The sequence below is a fragment of the Sceloporus occidentalis genome, unplaced genomic scaffold (genome assembly GCF_023333645.1).
Source record: "Sceloporus occidentalis isolate IW3139 unplaced genomic scaffold, rSceOcc1.0.p SCAF_2, whole genome shotgun sequence".
Lineage (NCBI taxonomy): Eukaryota > Metazoa > Chordata > Lepidosauria > Squamata > Phrynosomatidae > Sceloporus > Sceloporus occidentalis.
In genome coordinates this window covers 203,729,901-203,754,598 of record NW_028316982.1, presented here as the reverse complement: position 1 = coordinate 203,754,598, position 24,698 = coordinate 203,729,901, and the positions used below count along the sequence as shown (strand labels likewise).

The window sequence follows — 24,698 nt, the reverse complement described above, 5'->3', positions numbered from 1 at the left end:
CTCCTTCTGGCCATATGATACTGGGAGAGAAAGCATTTTAAAGTCCAGGATGAACTTCTTGACAACATTCAGGCCTGTGATTAACATTGAATTTTTTCCCCTCCTGTATGATTTTTAACACTTTTGCCTGATGAAGAAGCCAGTGGAGTTTTGAACGCTTTCATTTATTTATTTATTTTGTGCAGTTTGGTTGTGCCAATAAAATGTATCACTGTTTTGTGGATTTTGGATCTCATTCACAGGGTTGCCATAAGCCTAACAGCAAAGCTTTTGTTAGGGTCAAAAGATGGAACAGGTTCTTCAAATCCACTTTCTCAAAAACCATTTAATATTCTGGAAGACAAATCTTCACCATCCAAGCAAATCCCTGTAAACATGCATTATTATCCTTAATATTTGTTCACAATTGTATGTGCGTGCGTGGTGTGTGCCTTGAAATAGATTTTGACTTACAACAACTGTAAGGTGAACATATCACAGGGCATTCTTGACAAAAGTAGTTCAGAGGATGTTTGCCATTGCCTCCTTCGGAAGCTGAGAATGACTACATTGTCCAGGGTTCCCTTGGCCAAGTGGGGATTTGAACCCTGGTCTCCCAGAGTCTGAGTCCAACACTCAAACCACTCTACTATCAATTTAATTTCAGCCACCTTCTCTTGCTGATCTCAACAGTACATTTGGAATTATTATTATTATTATTATTTACTAAGTGCCTTATATACAGCCAGCATGGTGTAGTAGTCTGACTGTTGGACAGTGACTCTGGAGACCAGGGTTTGAATCCCAGCTCAGCGATGTAAACCCACTGGAGGACCTTGGGCAAGTCACGCTCTCTCAGCCTCAGAAGAAGGCAACCCTGCTCTGAAGAAAATTGCCAAGAAAACTCATTGATAAGGCTTTAAGGTTGCCATAAGTGAAAATGACTTGAAGGCACACAACAACAACAACAACAACAATGGTGCCTTATTAATATTATTTGGTATATGGACTTGGCATTACTCAGGGTGACCAGATGTCCTAACCACAAAGGAGGACAAGGCACTGCCAAATGTAGGACATTCAAGAAAAATGTAGAACATTACCAAAGAAAAGCTAAATTAAAAGCACTTATATTAATATGAATTCATACTTCATAGTCGTGCTCAAAAGGGAGGACATTTTGGAGTTCCTCCAGGACAAAAGGCTGAAATGTAGGACACGTCCTGGCAAAGGAGGACACCTGGTCATTCTGGGCATTACTATATTAGAATACAGATCTCAGCTTTTTCCATTCAAAAAAGAGACTGAGGCTGGAGTTTTATGTCCACTTACTTGGGAGTAAGCAGTGAATCAGTAGACTTTAAATCCTTGTATAGAAATTGTATAGGATTGATTTCATTGTAAACTACCCCCAATTTACATAATTTTTACAATCTCCCTTGTCTAGCAATGGTAAATTAACAACCAAGAGAAAAGAAATCTGTTTAAAGGGGAATCTTTTCCTTATGTTATTAACCCATTAGCATCCTTCCAGCAGCAAGAAATGTGCTGCAGAATAACTGGCATCATTTCTGGTCCAAAGAGTTGGGTGCATCTACACTGGAGAAATAATTCAGTTTGACACCACTCTAACTGCCAGGATCCAGCGCTGAAGAGGTTACTTCTAACTGATGACGTGTGGGTGATGTTGGGCTTTGAAGCCCAAAGGACTCTGGGAATTGTAGTCTGTAGCCTTTCCCCTCTCTTTCAATGGCTGCTTGTTTGTAAAAGGTAGGGAGCTTTCAAATCATGAAATGCAGGCCATTGCAAGGGTTATTTGTAAATGGGATGGAAAAAGAACTGGAAATGTAATGGAAAATGACATTGGGAGAGGCATAAAGCAATTTCCTCTTCTCTTTTTTTTAGACTGCTATTTTAAAACCGTTTTGCAGCTTTAAAAATGATTTACAATGCAAACTACTGGACTGGGTTTTAAATTCCTCTGTTCTGTGGGACATAATTTTGGTGAACTGGGATAGGATTAAATTGCACAATGCACAGTAAAGAGAGAAGAGTAAAAGTATCTTTTATTCTCTTTGCATCATTTTAATAATTTCCAGGAACCTCCTTCATAATTATATGTATGTATGTATCTATGTATGTATGTATACATTCTACTGAAACTACAGCCAAAGAAGCATCGTTTTATGGGACTGCTATAAGAGCTGGGTATTTGGCAAAGCAGTCCCTTAAAACGATGCTTTGGCTGTAGTTTCATTAGAGTTTACTCACAAATGGGCTTCGCTACAGTTAAGTACATAGTTCCCTAATTGCATCTGCAGTGCAGAAATAATCCGGTTTGATATCACTTTAAGTGCCATGGCTCAGTACTATGGAGTTGTGGGATTTGCAGTTTGTTGTGGCAACAGAGATTGTTGTGGCACCAGACAACAAACTGCAAATCCCAGGATTCCATAGCATTGAACCATGGCAATTAAAGCGGTATCAAACCGGATTTTTCCTTCAGTGTGGATGCAGTGAGATCTATTTGATTTAAAAATGCTTACATCAGAGTAGATAAATATAGGATTGCATTGTAAACCTGCTAGATTTGCAGCTTTCCCCAGTGCCTATATATCTTTGGAAGTTGTGCCTACCAATCAGTATGTTTATTCCCAAGTAAAAGTCCAGCCAATTTCAGTTTTACAGAGGATATAGTCCTATGTATTTTTCTGCAAAAATCATTAATTTCAGTATGGTAGAATTCAAAGATATAGCCGTGTTAGTCTGTAAAAATCAATATGGAAAGCCCAAGGCCTTACAGTGGCCTGGACAGGTTGCTCAAGGCCTTGCGGCAACCTGGATAAAATATGCAAGGCCTCACGGTGGCCCAGACATGACACCCAAAGGCCCAGGAAGGCTCTGCGAGGGGCTGGGGACCAAGTGGGTGTCACCCTCTCTTCTCGGGTGTCACTCATTGTGGTCCACATCCCCAGCACCCTCTCAGTGATGTTACTGAATGGGGGTTTATTGTTTATTGCTAGTTTTTACAGCCTCAGGAGTTCGTGACTGTAGGTCAGCCATAGATTTTGGCCTGTAATCCCATGATGGCTTTGGACCTCAGTATTTGGAAGTTTGCTCCCATGTGTACCTATCAGGTCCCAGCTATTCAAGAGCCTTGCTAGCGGGCAGCAGTGTGTGTTGTGTGCCTTGAAGTCGTTTCCAACTTATGGCAACCCTAAAATGAACCCATGGGGTTTTCTTGACAAGATTTGTCCATTGCCTTCCTCTGAGGCTGAGAGTGTGTGACTTGCCTAAGGTCACTCAGTGAGTTTCATGGCCAAGCTGGGACTAAAACCCTGGTCTACAGAGTTGTAGTCTGACACTCAAAGCACTATGCCACATTGGCTCCATGAGTGGCAGTACTCTAAGGGAAATAAACGTCTGGATGGTTAGTTGTGGAAAGAGGACCTCAAAGAAGTCCACCTAGTTTCTAGTTTAATGTTTTTTTCACGACCAGGAAAGGGCTTTAACGTACTTAATGATGTAGCTTTTAAGATTGGCTTTAACTTTTCCCCCCCGTTCTTTGTTGTATGAGCTTTTGATTTTACTTGGTGTTGTTTTGTTCCTGTATTGTCTCTAATTGTTTATTAATTTGTTAAGTTTATAAGGTAAAGCAGACTGAGAACTATATGTTGCAAAGTGGTTTATAACTAATGTAATTAAAAACAAACAAACATTAAATGGCTTTAGGAGAGTGCAGGAGACCCAAGAAATGACAGGCAGGTACAAAACTATTTTTTGACAAGACATTTTCTACTCCAAATCTCTCCTCTCTGTTTTGCTACATACATAGGAGTTTATCACACGGGAGGAATTTCTCTTAATTTCAAATGAAAAGAAAGTGGGGCCAGAACGCATTCACGTGAATTCACTAGTTCAGCGAATTTACGTGAATTCGAATTGTGTTTGGACTGACTTCCCATTGCCCGAAAATAGCTTGCCATTGCCCGAAATTGCATGTGATCACCTCTCATACAATAATGTGAAACCCCATGATTGCGTTCGGACTGACTTCCCATTGCCCAAAATTGCGTGTAGTAGTCTATCACGCAATAATGTAAAACCCCATGATTGCGTTCGGATTGCCATTGAATTATACTTCAAATTTCCCTTGTCTGATAAACTCCATAGACACATACCCAGAGCTGGATACCATCAGGTTCATCAACTTATTGTATTGATTGAATCTGAGAGTTAATAAATAAAGCATCTATGGACTTTTATTACAAGCATATACATGTAATGTGCAGGCTGGCACCTATTATTGTGAATCTTACTAAGTTTTACTTAGAGTTTCCTTCTCTTAGATGGTTGACTTTACAGGGTTAGATGAGCACCATCTGCCCAGGTTTGAGATTAGCGTTTTCCTTCTCCTAGGATGGTTGCCATATGACTAGAGAGCCCAATCTTCTTCAGCATGATGGTCCAAAGGGCTACGGCAGATCTCAAAGAAGATGGCGGCATTTATATACGCGACCATACTGATGGTAGCTTGTTTAACTTAAGCCTCCTGAGGGCTTGCACTAAGACTCTAAACTATCTAGTCTGTGAGCTGCTTTTCGCTGACGATGCTGCCCTCGTTGCCCATACAGAAGCAGCTGTGCAGCGTCTTAACATCTTCTTTTGCAACAGCTGCAGAGCTCTTTGAGCTGGAAATCAGTCTGAAGAAAACGGAAGTTCTCAACCAGCCGGCACCACAGGAAGAACACTACCATCTTCACATCACTGTAGGCAAATCTGTGCTTAAGTCTGTCCAGCAGTTCACCTACCTGGGAAGCATCATCTCCTCAGACGCCAAGATTGATAAAGAGATCGATCACAGACTGGCAAAGGCATATATTGCATTCGGAAGGCTTCACAAAAGAGTCTGGAGTAACAAACACTTGAGGTGAAGCAAAAAAATCAGTGTGTATAGAGCCATTGTACTGTCTATTCTCCTTTATGGGTCTGAAACATGGGTCACCTATCGCCAACACCTACAACTCCTCGAACGCTTTCATCAGCATTGTTTACACACAATTCTAAATATACACTGGACTGACTATGTGACAAATGTTGCTGTCCTTGAGCAAGCAGGATTCACTAGCATTGAGGCCATGCTGTTGAGGACGCAGCTGCGCTGGGTAGGACATGTTTCTAGGATGAAGGACCATTGCCTCCTATAAATAGTATTCTACGGTAAATTCACCACGGGTCAGCGTAAGAGGGGCGCCCCAAAGAAGAGATACAAGGACTCCCTGAAACAACATCTCAGGCTTGGCCAAATTGATTACCAACAATGGTCCGCCCTGGCCTCACATCGGGAGGCATGGCGACGCACTATCCACGATGCTGCAGTCTTTTTTGAAAGCTCATGCCGAACGAGTCTCGAAGAGAAACGACAACAGAGAAAGAACCACAACCCGGAAACATCACCCAAGGAGACTTTCTGCTGTGCTTTCTGCAACCGGACTTGTTTATCTTGGATCAGCCTTTTTAGTCATCAACACGCTTGTAGAAAGCGCGGGATGAGTCCTTCCTGAATCTTCATTTGTGAAGAAAAGCCAGAGAGAGGTGCGGTCTGCCGCCGCCGTCATTAGCTACGCTAAGAAGCCCCAGCGGCCAGACCATGAGGCTTCCCAGCGCAGCTAAAAAGGAGCGCCAAAATGGCGCTCCTTTTTGGCCCCCGGAAGTGGCGCTGCAAGGCGCGAGGCACGCACTCGCAGCGTCACTTCCACCACGCCACATCCGGATGCTGTGCGTCCGAGAAGTCAAAATGGCGGCTCCCATGTGGACGGGGGCTGCCATTTAATACGCACTCCGCGTGTACTAGGCTCAGGGGCCATGAAGAAGGTAAGACCCTTCCTAACCCTAGCACGCCCCTTTCTAACCCTAGTACGTGCAGAGTGCGTACTAAATGGCCGTTTATAACACGCCAAAGTTTTACTTTCTAGATTTATAGTTTTTTGAGGGTTTTTTGAGCTATGTGGCTGTGTTGTGGAAAAATTAATTCCTGATGTTTCACCTGCATCTGTGGCTGTTATCTTCAGAGGATGGTGGCATGGAGATGTGTGGAGTATAAATTTCCAGATTTACTTTCTGGAATCTGTATACAACCAGTTTAGATCACTGATGCTATTCAAATTTTTATATAGCACCGCAATAGCTAATCTAGTAAACTCTGGCATCGAGTTAGGACTGTCTTTCTCATGCTCTGGTTGAAAAAGACTGTACAGTTTTAGAACAATAAACCATGGCAGAGAATAATTTCCTCATATCTGCACTTTATCTGACTTGGTGAGGAAAAACAATCAAAAACAAATATGAAACTTGGTCTGCCTGTTTGATTTTAGTGTTTGCAAGAGAGAACTTAACCTTCAAGCCACAATATGGAAGGTTGCTTTGTAATTTGTGCTGAGACCTAATTAATAAATCATATACAGTATATGTGTGTTCATATATCAAGTTAGAGAATCTTGCTTATTTGGCAAGGGCACATTTCTATTCTGTTGTTTTTTAATTAGTTGCTATGGCTCTAGCTGAAAATTAGAAAGCAAAGTAAAAATACAGAAACAGTACAAGTTGAGAGAGAGGGAAGCAACTGAAGGTTGTATGTGATCTTGCAAAGTGAATACTTGGACACAATCAAGTGGTTTCAAAATAAACTGGAAGATAAAGTAGGATGAAAGTAGAATTCCTTTGATTTTTTAAAAAGTTACATCCATTGATATATGGTTAGCATCCAGTTGTAGATACCAGAAAAATCTGATGGAAATCCTTACAAGGAGGTTGTGTTCCAGATGTTGTACTGCAACTCCCATCAGCTGTAATTCCCATCACCAGCCAGCATAGGCAGTGGTGAGGAATGATAAGACTTGCAGTCCAGCAGTATCTGGAGGATCACAAGCTGCCCCTGTCTTAAAGAAAGGATTCTGCTTCAAATATACCATGTAAAATAATACTGTAGGGAAAATCAGAATAGCATGGAATAATACAGACAGAATGATTTTTCTCCCTGGTACAGTCATTTTCTTTTGCTAAACTTATCTCAGTTTTTGCTCTAACATGAACATATATACCAGGGAGAATGAAAATGAAATGTTTCTGTAGTCATGCAAATGGAAGACTTGAATGTATAATAAATACAAAATCTCAAGTCTGAATTGGCTGCGAATGCCTCTCTTTCTGCTCATCCGTTTGTTCCCCCCCTCTGTTTCATTCCTTGCTACATGCCCATCTTTGTTCCACATATGTACTACATACTTGTAGTGCCAGTCTTTGCCCTCAACTGCTTTTTCTTTCTTTACTGCCAGTGCCAACCAAAGTCAGTATTGCCATTACAGCTGACATGTATTGGCTGAGGATGGGTGGCTTAGGAGACACCCAGTCCTTGGTTTCCAGATGGCTTTGGAACAGTTTAGCCATTGATACACCTCAGCCTTTGTCCAAATCCATTGGTGAGTCCAAAATAACATTTCTTATATTCTTGTAATAGCCTTGTGAATTTTGGAATCCCCACTTGTAAGAGTAGAGTAATATATTCAGAAAAATAAAATCAAAGCAGTATCTCTCAAATATGCACTTAGAGGATTCCATATTTCTCAAAATGAATAGTTTTAACACAAGCTTTTCCTTAATATGCCAGTTTTCCAAACCAAGACCTTATTTGTGGATATATTCAAATATGCAGCTTGCTCATTTGCATTTGAACTGGTATAGTCTCAAGCACGCTGAACATACACCTGCTAAGTTATATAGATCAGTGCTTCTCATGCTGTCTAATGTGTGGGACTGGATTTTTTCCCCTGTTTTGTGCCAAAGACCAGCACCTTATTTGTGACGGTTGGTAATAATTGTTTCATTTTTTTTCTTACAAAGGACTGGCAGCTAGTGGCTCAGGGACTGGCACTGGTCCAGGGACTACCATTTTGAGTAGCCCTGATGTAAACTATCTCTGTGTTGGTAAATAAAAGCTGGCCTTTTCTCTGTGTTAATAACTGACTTGGCTCCTTTCTTTCTTTCTTTTTGGAGTTGCAGTTTTCTCTGGAACCAATGCATTTATTTACTTAGTGTTGAAATAGAGGATGGGCTTGCTTCTGATATTGAACATGGTCTCTCACCCATTTCAGTGATCTGATTCAAGTCAGTTTACTCTGCTATTCACAGTGATAGTTGGTGGCCCTCATGTTGTGGTGACCTTGTGCTTGTTGGCTCAAGGATGTGTGTTTGTATGAGCTGGGAGGAGACTTACTTGGGAGTTCATTAGTGTTCAATGGTTCTATTGTGTCTTGGGTCAGGTCCTCTGCCTGAGCCAGTTCTGGCACGAAGAAGGATACTGACAAGCTGGAATGTGTCCAGAAGAGGACGACCAAAATGGTAAAAGGTCTGCAACCCATGCCCTAAGAGTTTAGGGAGCTGGATATGTTTAATCTGTGGAAGAGAAGGTTAAGAGATGGCATGATAATCATGTTTAAGTATTTGAAGGGGTGTCATATTGAGGATGGAGCAAGCTTGTTTTCTTCAGCTCCAGAGAATAGAACATGGGGAATGGATTCAAACTACAGGAAAAGAGATCCCACCTAAACATTAGGAGGAACTTCTTGGCAATCAGAGCTGTTTGACAGCGGAACCCACCGTCTGAAAGAGTGGTGGAGTCTCCTTTGGAGGGTTTTAAACAGAGGCTGGATGGCTGTCTGTCAGAGATGATTTGATTGTGTATTCCTACATGGCAGGGGGTTATACTGGATGGTCCTTGGCCTCTTCCAATTCTACGATTTTGTGATTCTGTGGCAAAGGGGTGGTAAGCCTACTCTTTTAACTTTTAGGCTGCATTTTGAAGGAGTAATTCAATGTCTTACATTCCTGAAAATAAGTTCATCACTTTGGACAGTTCTTTTAAAGTTCAAGGAGAAACCTGGAGCAGAGTCACCACCCCACTGACATGGAGTCAACCAACTGCTATGGCTGTTTGTTGCTTAGTACCCTGGTGTCCTACAGTTGCACACATTCCTTATTCTAATTTCAGAAGTCTTCTTGAAGAGGTCAGCCTTTTGGCAAGTGTGATGTGTCCCTCGTTCAGGAACACCCTGGCTATGAACTGGGCTTGGCAAAGTTTGCTCCCCACTGGTTGGCTGGTGTGATTCTGGGTGTTGTACTCCAGAAAAGCCATGTCTCTAAATAAAGGAGGGTAGGGCAGGGCATAGAAAAATTTGTTTTTCTGTGCTGCTATGCAGTCCCCTTACAGATTGCCTTAAGAGAATATAATCTGTGAAAAGAAAAAAGTTCTCAATTCAGGTTTAGCCTTTTTCTAACTTCCAATATATTTTCCCATACTGAATATTTTTCTCCCCATGTCCTGTTCCTTGCTGGACCTCTGACTCAACCCTTCCCCTTCTTATACACTATAAATAAATGAAAGCATTCAATTTACAGAAAATTGATACAGGTTGAGTCTCCCTTATCTGAAATTCTGAAATCTGAAATACTCCAGAATCCAAAATGGTCCACATGGATGGTTGAGAATGTGACCCTTTTGCTTTCTGGTGATCTAGTGTACACAAACTTTGTTTCATGCACAAAAGTAGTAAACTAGGTATGAAATTACATTCTGGCTATGTTTATAAGGGCTATATGAAACATAAATGAATTTCACATTTAGACTTGGGTCCCATTTCCAAGATATCTTGTTATATATATGCAAATATTCCAAAATCCAGGGGAAAAAATCCCAAACACATCTGGTCCCAAGCATTTCAGACAAAAAGGTTCAGCTTGAATACTACAAATGTATCATGACCTAAGCAAGCTAAAGTTTGACATGGCTGCCCTGCAATTGAAATTGAATAGAAGTGCATTGTAACCAATTGCTTTCCATAGGACTTAGCCACAAGGAGTTTTGACTGGTTTGGAATGTCTTCATATGTTCACAATGCAAGCCGTGGTGGGTTTTTATTGTTTTAACAGTACTTGTTGTTGGAATTTTAGCAAGTGGAAGGGGATAGCTGTTTCCCTATAGAGCCATGGCACCTGTTCCAAACTAGTCAGCTCTCTGCTGTGTGTAGTACACCAAGTGGTTGCTGTTCCTGTCACTCAATGGGAAAACAAATCTGTTCCAGTAACTGTTGGAGGTTTCTTGAATGTTCTGTCTCTCTCTTAAGGAGCATAGCTCTGTGAATGTTGTACTATATCTGTGAGGTTTATGAGGCTGAAATATTCATAGCTTGAAAATATTTATCTCTTGAGAGGGGTGATTGAACATTTTTGTCAGGTGATTCTTCCCTAACAGCTTCCTATATATATATATGAGGCACAAATATCTTCCTGAATATATCTTTATTTTTCAGGTGGCTTTTAAACCTAGTTAGTGTCTTCTAAATTTCACCTGCATTGTTTGGCTTAGCTGGTTGTATAAGCCTTGGCACTCTTCACAGAATCAAGATGTGGATGTTGAATTGGAAGGTGAGGACTCTTTTAATTTGTAAAAACTTTGCATGCACATTTCTAAGCCATAAGAGTTTAGAAGAAATAGTTCTCTACATTCTGTGTGTATGGCTGCCTCTATAAGAGAATAATTTTTCTGGTGGTTATTAACCTTTCAAATCCATTGCTTTCCAAGTCATATGTGTTGTTTTGTTTGGGTTGGTTTTTTTTTTTTTTAGTCTATGAGGACTTTTGTGGTGTGTGTAGGACTATTATTTTGTTTCTCAACTGCCAATAGGTTGTAGCTCATCTATAGTGCTGGGCTGTCTTGGTCCACTTGTTATACCTTTCCCTTGGGCCATCCTTCCCTAATTCTGCCATTAAGCCAGTACTGTTTACAATCCTGTGGTGGGTTTGATATGTATGGAATTGTTCTTGTCACTTATCAGAAAAGACTTCAAAAGTTATGAATTGCAGGGAGCAGTTTAAAAGAAAGTATTGTATATTTATATGATTATTTTATAATCATCTGCTGTTACATTTGATGTCAATGTGTGTACAGAATACTGGTCTTAGTTTCTCTTTAGGGATTTTTTAAAATAAAAAAATACATCTAAAAGTACAAGAATTAGATGGATCTTCCTTTTTTAGATGATGTTGTATTTCATCTTTAATCAGCTGCACCATGAGAGCTGTAGCCCAAACCACATATGTAGGGCTATGTTTCCTTACTCCTGAACCTAAATACAACATGTTTGGATGCACTGGAACAAGTTTTCTTTTAAGTGTATGCTTTTCAAGTATACTGATTCTGAGACTTGATTCCTACTAGCTACACAGCATACAGTCCACAGTCAGTCTCCCAATAGAGATCAGAGATGTGGGTTTGAATTGATACCATTTGTACTACATTTTAAAGGGATGGGAAAATATTTAGGTGTAGTTGTACTGGGTGTATAACAAAATTTATCAATATCCAAAAGCAGTGATACCCAAGGTATTTCTGCTTGTGTATTTTGCATTTTGTTGTATTTTAAGGAGACAATAATAGAGGAGCTGAAGAGCTTCTGCTTATGTTACTTTTGGAAATTGTCAACAAAGATGATCTTGACTGCAGCTCCCACATTGCCTTACCATTAGCATGGCAAGAGCTGTATGCTGAAATAATCAGAGTCAAAGGCTCTTCACACCTACTTTAAGCAAACTTTGGGGGATATAGGGGCTGTAAAGATGGGCCGCTGGATGCCACTCCTTTCCCCCCCCGGATTGGTACCGCAGCAGCCACAAGCAGCAGCACCAATCTGCTCCCTCTAGGGAGCAAAAAGAAGCTGCTCCAAGCAGCTTCTTGGGAGGGGCATCATAAGCACTGCAGCGCAGTGTCATGACACCCCTTCCACGCAGTGCTGGTTGGATGCTGCGCACAACATGCGTCATCATGGCATGCACCGTTTGGATGGGTGGGTGCCAAGATGGCACCTGGGTGGCACAGTGAGGGCTCTGAGCATGTGGAAGCTCAACCCTCACCACGCCTACAGGCTGGCACAAAGTGCCGGTCTGTACAGCCACATAAAGTACTAGATGTTTTCTTTATATAATGTGTCACATTTAATTTTAATGTGACTTCTGTGATGTGATATGGAGACAGCCATGTAATTACACATTATGGACAACTTTAAAGGAATTCTTAGATTATTAATTAGAAAGCAACAGAGACTAATTTGGATGAAGTACTCTTTTAACATAGCGCAATGGCTAGGCCAGATCTGTAGCAGTGTATTTACAAGAGTGGCTGAAGATATTTATGTGTCTCTTTGTGTATATTTTTTTGTTTTGTTTTAGGCACTGGAAAATTTTCCACTGCTGATGTACATTTTAGCTGCCAAAACAGTAATTCTTTGCTTAGCATTCGCTGGGGCAAAAGCATACCAGAGGAAAAGGCTGGAAGAAAAAATGAAAAAAGAAGAAGAAGAAAGGCTGAAAAGGGCAGGCAAGAAAGAAAACTGAAGCATTTTAAAAGGTATGCTCTGACGAAGAAAATTGTGTTTGATAAAATGGAACAGTCAGTCTCTCAAGGGAGTGGGAGGGGGCACACAACACACCCCCAACATCCAAAGAATTATGAAGGGACCTGTGTGGGCATTCAATCTAATCTTGATCCCCATGCATTTATTGCATACCAAAAAGAGCCCTGCAGTATATGAATACAGAGCCCCACTTTATCAGGGAATCATGTCCCAATCAGCCCTTGCCAGCAAAATGTGCTCAACTGATGTTTGTGGCCTCACTCACACATTGTTTCAGTGCATGTGGGGAAAGGATAGGGCTTGTCTGATACCCAACATGTCACTGCCTTCAAGTTTGGTGGCTTTATTACCTCAAGTTTTCATTTCACACCCTTCAGCATCTAATAATATTGAAAGATATCCTGTAGACTTGGAGATCTGATATGTCATATATCTTGAACTGGCAAGAGGGCTGCAAGTAACATAGATGAGGGACACTTTGTACATTATTAAATTCCCATGCTGCCATTTTTTTCTCGAGCATGCATGAAACATGATCACCACACATAAGCACCTTGTTCAATAGATTTAAATTGTTTTTTGCCCAGAAGAGCCCTTCCGCATGACAATTTTGTAATGTGAGAAATGACCCTGCCAGTTGCTTTATGTTTTTACTTGCAAACATCCATGCTTGGTATATGTATGTAAAATACATTTAAACATGATGCTTAGTGTTTTCATGGTTTGGGATGTAAATATCTCTACAGGCTGTGATCCTCTAACCTTTTGGCTAGCATGAACTGTATTTTAATTTAGTAAGATTTGTGCCAGCACAATGCTCTGGAGACCACAGTTCCCATATTTAAATTGTGCTGATTGCTATGGGAACACGGACACTAAAAATATTTAGCTTACTTTAAAAATATCTTAGAAACAGAAAAGAAGAGGCATATATTTTAATTGTCACCCTGGCTTGGTCAAGCATGTTTTTTTGTTTTTGTTTTAATTTATATACCGCTATTCCAAAGATCATAGCGGTGAACAGCAAGTAAGCTAATTAGCAAGTAAGCTAATTTGCCCCCAACAGTCTGGGTACTCATTTTAGCGACCTCGGAAGGATGCAAGCCTGAGTCGAGCTTGGGCCCTTTTGCTGGTCTTGAACTCGCAACCTTGTAGTCTTGAGTGAATGGCTGCAGTACAGGCATTTAACCACTGCGCCACCAGGGCTCCATATGTTATTCAAGTAAACTGTACACAAGAATGCTTGCTTTGCTGGGCTTCTTTTGGGCTGTGTCATCCAAGGGCAGAATACGCCTCACTGCTTTTTAAATCAAAAGATCACCTTTCTAGCTTCAGTGTAGGTTCAAAAGAAAGGTGCCAGTTTTTCTTACTATGACTTTACTCTCTACAGTCATGATGCTCATATTGATTCCTTTCAGAACCAGTTCTTCATCTGGTCTCCCTGCTTGACTCCCAGCATGCCGGGACTACTGGGAGAATGGGGTGGTTATTCTGCCCAGAATGGGCACAACCCATGGGTTTTCCTCTCTGCTCTTCATCCAGCTCATAGGGAGGGTCAGGAAGATTGCAAGGGAAAGACATATAGCAATAGCAAGTACATTTCTATACCGCATATCAGTGCACTCAAGCACTCCCTAAGCGGTTTACAAAGTGTAAGCTAAATGCCCCCAATAATCTGGGTACTCATTTTAGCAACCTCAGAAGGATGCCAGGCTGAGTCGAGCTTGAGCTGTTTTGCTGGTTTTGAATTCACAACCTTATGGGACTAGGGCTGCATTTGCACTGTAGGAATAATTTAGTTTGACACCATGTATTCCCCATGGCTCATTGCTATGGAATTCTAGGAACTGTGATTTGCTTTGGCACCAGAGCTCTCTGACAGAGAAGGCTAATTGTCTCACCAAAACTACAAGTCCCAGAATTCCATACCATTGAGCCATGGCAGTTAAAATGGTGTCAAACAGGATTATTTCAGCAGTGCAGATGCAGCCTGGGTTTCTCTCTCTCTCTCTCTCTCTCTCTCTCTCTCTCTCTCTCTCTCACACACACACACACACACAGAGACAGACAGACACACATATGTGTGTATACATGTATACACATACGAATACAGCAAATCAAGTTTGGCTTCTCTAGTTTTCAAATAGAAGCAACAAAGGCAAATGCTCTCTTGCTCTTATTTTGAATTATTAGGAGTGATTATTTTGAAGTGAAAATTCTTATGAAAAACAGATCAGTCACATCAAAATTTGTATCTATCATTCTTAAAAGGCTCAGGCATAAAAACAGTGAGAGAAATACTTTCAGCCTAATCTTCTTGTTTACTAGCTTTTTGTATCTTTCATCTGTAATGTGGACTCTCTTTGCTTAAGACATATTACAGTCTAGAACCTGTAAGTTGGGAAAAATAAGAGTGGTTGATGATTTTGCTTTATTACATAGAAGACAGGACTGGGTGGCTTTTTGGTCTCCTTTTAGATTTATTTTAGAAAAGTATTATGCTTACAATTTTTAAAAGGTAGAAAACAAAGAAGTGGTGAGATGTAAACTCTAAATTGTGATGACCATTTGGATACCACTTTAACTGGTACAATTCCATCCTATGAAATCCTAGGATTTGCAGTTTAGGGAGAAGATTTTGAATTCTGAGCCAGAGAGCTTTAGTGCCTAGCAAACTACAAATCCTAGGATCCCATAAGATGGAGCCATGACAGTAAGCAAAGCAAATCATACTGTATGATAATTCTACGTCTGAAGAACAGCTGCATCATAGTAGTTGTCTGGCTGTGAGAGAAGTTGGCAATGCTACTTTTGGGACTCCAGCTGCTAGAATCCCCCACCCAACACAACTACATAGCTTTTCATAGGAAGACTGATTTTTATCAACTACTGGAAATATAACTGCTTTGTTTTCTGTACAGATTTTTAGACATTTGGCAGCTTACATGGATTCCTTTCCTGAGAGAGTTGAAGAATTTCCTGAAACTGAATTCTGTGCCAGAATTAATTTCCCAAGAGAAACAATTATTTAAACCAATGTTGTCTTGAACTATTATTATTTTTTGTATGAGTAAAAAGAATATTTTGTCACCACTTTACACAATAAAAGCTTCCTTTGTAAAACTGGTTGTTCCATTAGAAATTCTACATGTATGATAAAAGAGCTGTTTAAAATGTCCCAATGATGTTAGCATCTCGTGATTAAACAAATGGTTAAACCTGAATGGTTTTGAAGTTAATTTGCCAGACTCCCTTCTTTCCACTATGCAGTCTTACTCAACTAAACTGCTTTCCATTAAGCCTCATTGGGGCGGGCGGGGGGGGGGGAGGGGAGATGAGGTAGCTTAGTTTTACTATTTTCAAAGAAATGTAATCTTAATTGGCTAAATTTAGTTGAACTGACCCCATATACAAGGGGTGGGAAAGTACCACCAATGATGAGGAATCCTGGAAACTGTAGATCAAGAACATCTGAAGGACCATGGGATTTCCATCCTTGAGGTATACATAGGAAAATGAAAGCAGGGTTGTTCTGATGGTGTCCATTTGCTAGACTAATGGACACTGCTGGGTGGAAAATATTCTCCCTACCTTTGGTGATGAACTCTCCTGACTATGGACTTTAACATACTAGCCTGCTGTTCTTCCACAATTCTGCAGTAATGCTTTGGGGATCCATCAGCATGTGATCTGTTTTCAGCACTACCAAACCCCGCCTTCTGGGAGGAATTCCAGTGCTGGATGCTTCTCTGAATTAGTATTCCAATGGCATTTAAGAATGTGTCTAGCAATTTAGGCTGCAATGCACAGATTACCTCAAAATTAAGCTACTTTAAAGTTTTAGTCTTGTGCAGTCTGGCATTGAATAATGAGAACAGTGGGGATTACTTCTGAGGGCCTGTCTACGTGGGCCAAAAGGCCCATGTTCCCCCCAGCCTTCCATCCTGTTTGGATGATGCAGGCCAATACCCATGGGCCAGGATTGGGCAGACCAGATGCTAATCCAGTGATCCCGGTCTGATCATGGTCCAAAGGGCCATTTGCTATTGCTAAAGTGGCTTTGCTATTGCTAAGGGGTCTTAGCACGAGTCAAAATAACCCACTGTTTGCCATGGAGTTTGTGTGAAACTCAGTGGCAACCCCTGGCAGACCAGAAGGGCCCATGTGCTCCTTGCCTTCCTCTGCCATTACAGTTAGTAGAAGATCCTCATCTCCACATCCGACATAGAAATGGGATGCTTGGCCATGTGGGTGCAGCCAGGTACCCCATTTCCATGTCGCATGCAGTGATGGGGATCTTTTCACTAGCTGCAACAGTGGAGGAAGGTAAGGATCGAAGGCTTTCATGGCCGGCATCCATAGCTTTTTGTGGGTTTTTCAGGCTATGTGGCCATGTTCTAGAAGAGTTTCTTCCTGACGTTTCGCCAGCATCTGTGGCTGGCATCTTCACAGATGCTGGTGAAACATCAGGAAGAAACTCTTCTAGAACATGGCGAAATAGCCCGAAAAACCCACAAAAAACGAAGGTAAGGGTGTTTGCTGGTAGAGGGTCTGTGGTGTGACGGTAGGCAGGTAGGCATGTAAACAGCTAGCTGTCCCCATGTCAGCCCAGAGACCGACCTGGGTTAGGACCAGGCCAGGATAACATGGGACAAACATTTTCCTGCCCTGTCAGCTCAGCCCTCAGTCACAAGATTATGTTGCTTCACTTCTGATTTCAGCTAGAAAGCCAAACACTTGCTTAGCTCTTTTTCTGTTATGGAAAATAAATTGCTGGCTGTTTTGATTTCTTTGGAAAATTATTGCAGGGTTTTTGTTAAAACTGCATGTTTTTTCAAGCTGCCTGAAGAATTACAAATAAAATAATGTACCTGCTATATAATAGATTTATCTGCTAGGTATTTGATAAGTTTTTTTATTCTGTAAATTCTGAAAAAGGAACCCACTGGTTTTATTTTTATACATTCAGATTGTTTTGTTATTTCAAAGTCAGACTGCTTAGAGAACTCAGTTGCAAGGTCTTGAGAAAGATTACTGCTTTGAAATAAAACAATAATGGTGACAACTAATAGGTATGTCTTCAGAAGTGGAAATCTCTGAAATTCCTTTTATTATTCTTTTTATAATGTTATAAGAATTATATTTTTAAATAATTTTATAATTCTACCACTGCCAGGATGTAAAAGGATGGATCTTCCTACCTATTAGGTATGAGCAGATAACAAAGAAAACCAGAGTTGTAACTTTGCTGCCCCTTTCCTTTCCATGTCTCCATGTCGCTATTTTTGCATCTGTCTTCATTGATCAAAAGACAAGAAAATTGATCTTTGCTGTCAAATGTATTTTCTTTTACTTAAAGCCTGAAGGAAACAAACACTTTAAAAAACAAACAAACAAACAAAAAAACAAGTATATGTAGACATTGTGAGAGAAGCTCTGCCCCCTAAGATGCTATCTCTAACAGACAGAGAGTATATATTGCCATCCTGTGGAAATAATGTAGAACTGCTCTAGCTGGTAGGATTGCAGAAGATGAAAGTTGTGGTAGATATAGCAAAATGTGGGAAGCTGGAAATAGAATCCTGTACCTCAAGGTTGGGCACCTATGGCATTGTGGATGTCATTGGAGTGAAACTCCCATCAGTTGTAGCTAACACAGTCAATGGTGATGGATGCAGGAGATGCAACCCAACATTTGGAGAGTCTTAGTTGCTCACCACTGCTACACATACTTGTGAGTAAGCACCAAGCAACTGAAAATGACCACACTAGCTTCAATATCTAAAATTTCTTAAAACTTAAACTGGTTGAGCAAAAATTGAAAGTTTCAAAGAAATCAGTTGCAATGGGATGGAAGGGGAAGGTGTGGAAATACACTGGTGTGGCATTGTGCTCTGCTATCCTTATGTAAGATCTCAGACAAAGATGTAACTTAAGAGCTAACATCAGGAATTTCTTTGGCGCATTACAGACGCGCCTAAAAGTATGTGCTCAGCATGTACTAGGGTTAGAAAGGGGCGTCCCGGACACCCCCAACCCTAGTACGTGCTCAGCACGTACAAAATGGTGGCTCTCGTTCCACATGGGGCCTGCCATGATGACGTCACGAACGCACCGCCTCCAAATGAGGCGGTGCAGACGTGATGTTGTCGCGCCGCGTGAGGACGCATAGAGTGCCCTTTCCGCAGCGCAAAAAGGAGCTACAAAACCTTTTGCTGTTTGCATCGCTGGCGCAGCCTTCAGATGGCTGTGCCAGCGATGCAAGGGAGAAAGGGGCCAAGCGGCCCCTTTCTCCTCCTCGTTGCCGTCGGGTGTCCTTGGGGCTTGAAGCCCCAAGGACATCCCTTTCCAGGCCACGGGGAAGCGGCCGTTCTGGCAGCTGAGGCCCCGATACAGCGGGGAAAGGGGCGGGTGCAGGCCACCCCAAACGGGCGGTCTGTAAACTGCCTTAGACTGCAATACCCACCTAGGGAAATAAAAGAGTGGATTATGAAGGTATTAAGTACCAGACCAGAACTAGTACCAAAAGTACTAAGGAATTCTTTACTATAGGAAAAAAATGCAGATAAGAAAAGAACAGAAAAGCACCTGTTTATTTACCATTTCCAGCTTGCTACTTACCACTACAGTGTTCCAATGAACACCACAGTGTTCCACTACAGTATTCCTATATTCCATGCTGAGTAATTATGCTTCCTTCACAGAGTCCTTGGGTGGTAGGTATGTGTTTGTTTAACAGATAGCACCTTAATTGAGAAGAAATACCCACCAAAAGCAGTCTGCTCAACAAGGGCATAGGCCAGTGATGGCGAACCTATGGCACGCGTGCCAGAGGTGGCACTCAGAGCCCTCTCTGTGGGCACCAGTGCCGTCGCCCCAGCACAGAGTTTGCCAGAGTTTGATACTAGAAAGCCAGAGGGACATGGCACTTTGCAATAAATAAGTGGGTCTTGGGTTGCAGTTTGGGCACTCAGCCTCTAAAAGGTTCACCATCACTGGCATAGGCCCAGGGATCAGACTCTGCAACCCAGATGGGAACTTTTTCACCATATTTGCTCAGGGAAATTACTGGACTTAAATAACATCAGGCATTACAACAGAGGTTCATGGGCCTTCTCATCTTGTCTTATTAGACTGTAAAGTGATCTATGCTATCATCTCCCAGTCATGTATCCTATATAAGACAAAAATGTCAATTGCTATAAAGAAGAATAAATGGATCTAAATCTAACATCAGGAAGGCAATAATCCAAAACCAGTAAGAAAACAGTTCATCTTCCTAGGATGTTCTATTGTTGATATTAACAAAGAGACTTCAAAGGAAGTGTAAAATAACAGACAGCTGTGTAACAATTCATCAAGAGCTTCAGTTTTATCCGTTTAATCCCTCTGTAGATATTAATTAGTCTTCTAGTGCCGAGAAGTTTCTGCTGTTAACACTACTTTGTCAAAGTACTTAAAATCTTAAACATAGTTGTTACAGTGTGTGTATCTTTTGCATTTACATTTCTCAACCTCGCTTGCTCGTATATTGTTTCTCTATGCCTTTATTTCTACTGTTGCTCTCTTTTTCATATAACCCTTTATGTACATTAGTTTGCCAAAGCTTGTGGCATAATAAATTGTTCATTCTTAAGATTTCATGAGGCTTCTTGTTCATTTTGTTCTTTTGGGTCTTTCCTCCCAGCTCCTTTGGGTCATTGTTTTCAGGCATGCTGTTAAACTAAGATTCTCTCAAGACACCTGTGGATCACTTTTTACTTTAGAGATAGCCTGGCTATCCAAACATATTTTAAGAGGGCCATCTATATCATAAACATAATTGAGTATCATGCACCTTCCTCTTGTAATACAAAGCAATGCAGAATGATCACTTAGGATTTGTAATGTCGTTTTATGTAATACATTACATTAACCCTTGTGTGGAAGAGATATAGCTTTTCAGTTAAATTATCCTTAGGCAGGCAGTTAAGCTGTTATGTGCATTGCAGATAATGTATACTGGTTCTTTCACAGCATTATGTTTTAATTTTAGTGATTTCACTTTGGCTTTAAGCAAGATATTAAAAATGGCCTGAAGTGGTTGGCCCTTGGGTAAGTTAACATCTGTAGTCCCTAGTAGACAAAATGCATATTGAAAATCCAATATGATGGAATGCTTCAAGGATTACTTTAGAAAGCTCCTCCAAGTTCTTTCATTATTGCAGTTTGCATCTATATTTCATCTAGATTACCAGGTTTTGTACAAAATTATTTCAACTCTTCATCATTTTTCATTTTAGAAAGAAATCTGGAAAATGGGTGTCCAGGACAGTAGTCACATACGCTGGGAAAAGTTAGCTGTAGGCGGTTTTGAGAAGAAACTACAGCAACTTAATTTGACAAGAAGTAATATTGGATTTCACCTGCTCATTCAAATATAATCTGCTCTGCTGGCAAAGCATGATATATTACTTGGCACAATTCTGTTATGAGATGTACCAAACTAAAAAGCTGTGGAAATTGAAAGTCATAATGAAATAACAGCTGGCCCTTAACTACTTTTGCTATTTGACTTTTCATATATTCAGAACAGTGTTATATTGAAACTGATAACTTGTATTTTCAGCAAAAGGAGATTTATATAGCATTTTAACTGGCTTTTAGCTATTTTAAATTAACTTTTAAATATGATTGTTTACTTAATTGTTTTTAACTCTTGTATTATCTGTTGATTTAACAGTGTTTTGTTTAACTTTTATTATAAGTCACTTTGGGGGCATATTGGGAGAAAGGCTGATTATAAATTAAATGAAGAAAATAAAGTACATTTTTTCAAAGTTCTCAAGTTTTACATTCATTACATTCATTATTTTTATTATTATTTTAAAATGGACCTGTGTGTTAGACAGAGCTTGGAATGTGGCGACAATGGGTGGGGCATTCTGGGAGTTATAATCCAAGGGCTAAATTCAGTTTGCTACAGTAGATCTATTGAAATCAATGGGATGTCTGTAAGTCACAACAAGAACACAACAACAGTGCTGATAACTCCCTTCTTTTCTCATTTTTTCTCCTTTCGTTCAGTTCTTTTTTCTCTCACCAAGTGCTTCATTCGGGGCTGTCCCAAGGCAGGTTACTGCCATAGACAGAGTAGAAAATGCACCTTCTCCCAAATCAAGGCATATAGTATTATAAGCCAACACGTTGTATTATAGGTTATTTTGGAAACTGAAACAACCAATATTAGAACTCCCCACTCCTCCTTCCTTCAACACACCATAATTTTGAATTAAATAATTAGCAATTTGCTGCCCTTTGCTGACACCAAATATCTGCTTCTTGAGATAAGTCAGACAGCCAATTCTCCATGCTTAATATACAACCAGTCCTGTCTGCATGCCAGATACACACACCCACACTGGCACGCACACACACCTGTCTCATAGCTAGATTGACATAACTTCACTTATTCATATTTATTCATCTATGCAAATCCATTTGCTTAGCTGCACTTTTAAGTCATATGCTCTTAACTTCAGATAGGCAATGTTAAACCTTCCATGAACAAAACTTGCCAAGAAAACCCATGATAGGTTCCCCTTAGGTTCATCATAAATCAGAAATGACTTGAAGGCACACAACAACAGCAAAAATTGCACTTTTATAATACAACATCACAATGCCAAAAACCATCTTAAAATTGATTCTTTCCCCCAATTTATTGTTTCCATGTTTCCTTTAGAATAGTAAGTTAGAAGGTGAATGGGCATGCAAATTTTGTGCAACAGATAGCCAACTTTTGATTAAAGATGGTTAGGAAAGTTTAGGAAAACCTATCCAAGTAGTAGTTTTCCCATCTCCGTACTTTGCTAATAGCCACCTTCCACTTGATTGGGCTCATCTTCTCGATGCCCTTTCCAATCAAGTCACTGAAGAGGATGCATTGATATGAGTAGGTCCTCTCCAAGGAGGTAAGAGAAAATTCCTTTCTGTTATTGATAATAAACCATTTCAAAGATGACCAGGCAGCCTCCATTGGATGCAGGTAGTTGTAGGGGAAAGGCACAGAAAGAAGTTCATGACCTGTTGCCTTAGCAATTTCAGGGCAGCATTTGATGCTCAGTAAACAAGGGAGAGAAGGAGACCGAGGTTCACATATCTCCACCTCCTCACTGGACTCTTCAGTCTTCACTCTTGATTGTCTTCTTTCTCTGACTACAATGGCACACTTGCCATAGGTGAGAGCCAGAAAGTCACAGAGTTCCTGAAATACACCTTCCTGCTGCCCTGAAGATAAATCATCCCTTAAAAACACTCTGTATTTCCATGGCACCCATCCTTGGCTATGGCCAGCATGTACCACTGTCCATATAGGCCAATTGAGAGTATTTTCATAAGGAACTTTTTCACCTGTTATTAGACTTTCTGTAAGATCAGTTTCTCCTAAATAGATGGTGGTGTAGCCATTGAACTGGAGGTTTCTTAGGGCTTTTAAGTACTGCAGGCACTGTTTCCTTGAAGTTGCATCAAGAGAACTTCTGTGGATGATGTACTTTAAAAGAGGATTTACAACACGATACATCTTAGACCAAGAGATAAAACTGAAGTGCACACAAAGTTCTGATGGTGCCTAGGACAGTGATGATCTCACAATGGACTTTTCTTGCATATGTTATTCAATTTCATTGAAACAAAAGCTGAACATTTACATGTTTCTGTGGCTAAATCATGGAGACAAATAACTGCAGTGCTGATGTAGAATACAAGCCTCATTTTATTTAGAGCAGCAATGTCCAAACTCTGGTCCTCCAGATGTTTTGGACTTCAGGTCCCAGAAGCCTCAGCCACCTTGGCCAATGGTCTGGGATGCTGAGAGCTGAAGTCCAAAACACCTGGAGGACCAGAGTTTGGACATCACTGACTTAGAGCAACCACCAGTTTTACAACACTGCTAAATGACTTATTCTCTCAGTACTATACATTAATACATTATACATTAATACTGAATCTGACTGAACCACCAAAGAAAGGCATGTGAATGACTGGGTAAGAAGAACTGTTAGTAGACTGTGTCTCTGAATTACAAGGGCAGGGCAGAAAAAGATCTGGACATGGCAGCCTACTTAATAACTGGGAGGCAGCTGCCATGAACAAGGAACCAACTTGCCATATCTGTAGGCGTTTGTATGTGGGATACGGAGGGAAAGATTATCGATTGGAATACTGTTACATGACCTTAAATGGGAAGCCTTTGTGGATGAAGGCTCATAGAAGAATAATGGAATATTTGGATTTTCTGTTTTTGTCTCACTATTTTCGTTCATTCATCATTTTCTTTCAAAGAACAAAACAAAACAAAAGATATGGACTTTAGATCAGAGGGGGTCAGGTAATGAATCCTGGGTTCTGCCTTCATATTTGTCTCCCTCTGTTTTAATCCAAGTAGATTTCAAAGCAAGGTTAAAATTCCCAATAATTGCTAAATACCTTCCATCTGGCTATATCTATTTGGACTATTAATAAACCCTGGCAACACTAACAGCTTCAGTTGTATAATTCTCTGTGCACTATGGGAAGTATAATCATATCCCTAACTTGGTAATTTTGTATTCATAAACTTTCATGCAAGTTATAAGTCTCAATATTAAGCATGGAAGAACAGGCTGAGATGAAAATCTGCCAAGTGAATCTGCACCATGTCTCCTTTCCCACATTCCTGACACATATTTTAACTGATGAAGACCTCCCAACACAGCTATTTACTGTCTGTTAAAGAACTCTGCCTCTCTCTGTGCATGTGTGTCTTAGCTGGATACATAGCAGTGCCAACGAGCCACCTTTTGGAACCTTTCAGAGGTCCACTGGAGATCCCAGAGATTGACATAATTGCTGAGTGTCTCACAACCGGAACCAAACTAGATATTTATCTCCACCTCCATCACCATTACATGGTGTCTGTGTCTGTATGTGGAGTTGCAGTAGGTAAAACGGTTGAGGGGAGTTTGGTTGTTGCACAAGGTTAATAGAGAATTCCACCCTTCACAACAACACACAAAATGACTGGGGAGATTATCCCACCAAAGCCAATTCAGCAATAATCTCAATAATGAAAACAAACAGCAACAGTAGCACTATAGCTCTACTCTCGCTTTTGTGCGATTTGGAAATTTAAAAGCCAAACAATAGTGTGATTGCTTTTCATACATACCCTTGAATGAATCATTAGTACATTGGCATTGATCATTTTGCGCATGCGTCCTTGCTTCCCCCAGT

At 40.6% G+C, this 24,698-nt stretch overlaps 2 protein-coding genes across 5 annotated transcripts; one reads left to right on the top strand and one right to left on the bottom strand.

The window, feature by feature from the left end:
- Positions 1-1,684: 1,684 nt before the first annotated feature.
- LOC149319607 (small integral membrane protein 11-like) lies at positions 1,685-21,215 on the top strand. Of its 4 annotated transcripts, XR_016280223.1 has the most exons (5): positions 1,685-1,749; positions 10,344-10,458; positions 12,259-12,436; positions 19,839-19,895; positions 20,726-21,215. XR_016280223.1 is itself a non-coding variant. In XM_089512039.1 (4 exons), the coding sequence occupies exons 2-3, from the start codon at positions 10,438-10,440 to the stop codon at positions 12,421-12,423; spliced, it is 186 nt and encodes a 61-aa protein (XP_089368165.1). In that variant the 5' UTR covers positions 1,685-1,749; positions 10,344-10,437; the 3' UTR covers positions 12,424-12,436; positions 20,726-21,215. The 4 variants fall into 4 exon arrangements, 3 of the variants coding, with proteins under 3 accessions (XP_089368165.1, XP_089368166.1, XP_089368164.1); XM_089512039.1 differs by lacking the exon at positions 19,839-19,895; XM_089512040.1 differs by lacking the exon at positions 20,726-21,215 and having other exon boundaries at positions 19,839-20,010.
- A 1,033-nt stretch (positions 21,216-22,248) lies between these two features.
- LOC149319606 (uncharacterized protein C21orf140-like) lies at positions 22,249-23,007 on the bottom strand. The gene has a single exon (XM_089508119.1). It carries the CDS (start codon positions 23,005-23,007, stop codon positions 22,249-22,251), a length of 759 nt encoding a protein of 252 aa, XP_089364245.1.
- Positions 23,008-24,698: the final 1,691 nt, after the last annotated feature.

Bases quoted from the DNA above. Each gene is read 5' to 3' on its own strand.
- LOC149319606 (XM_089508119.1), bottom strand. From the start codon at position 23,007: ATGTATCGTGTTGTAAATCCTCTTTTAAAGTACATCATCCACAGAAGT.
- LOC149319607 (XM_089512039.1), top strand. From the start codon at position 10,438: ATGTGGATGTTGAATTGGAAG. The intron at 10,459-12,258 runs GTGAGGACTCTT...GTTTTGTTTTAG, and splicing joins TGTGGATGTTGAATTGGAAG to GCACTGGAAAATTTTCCACT.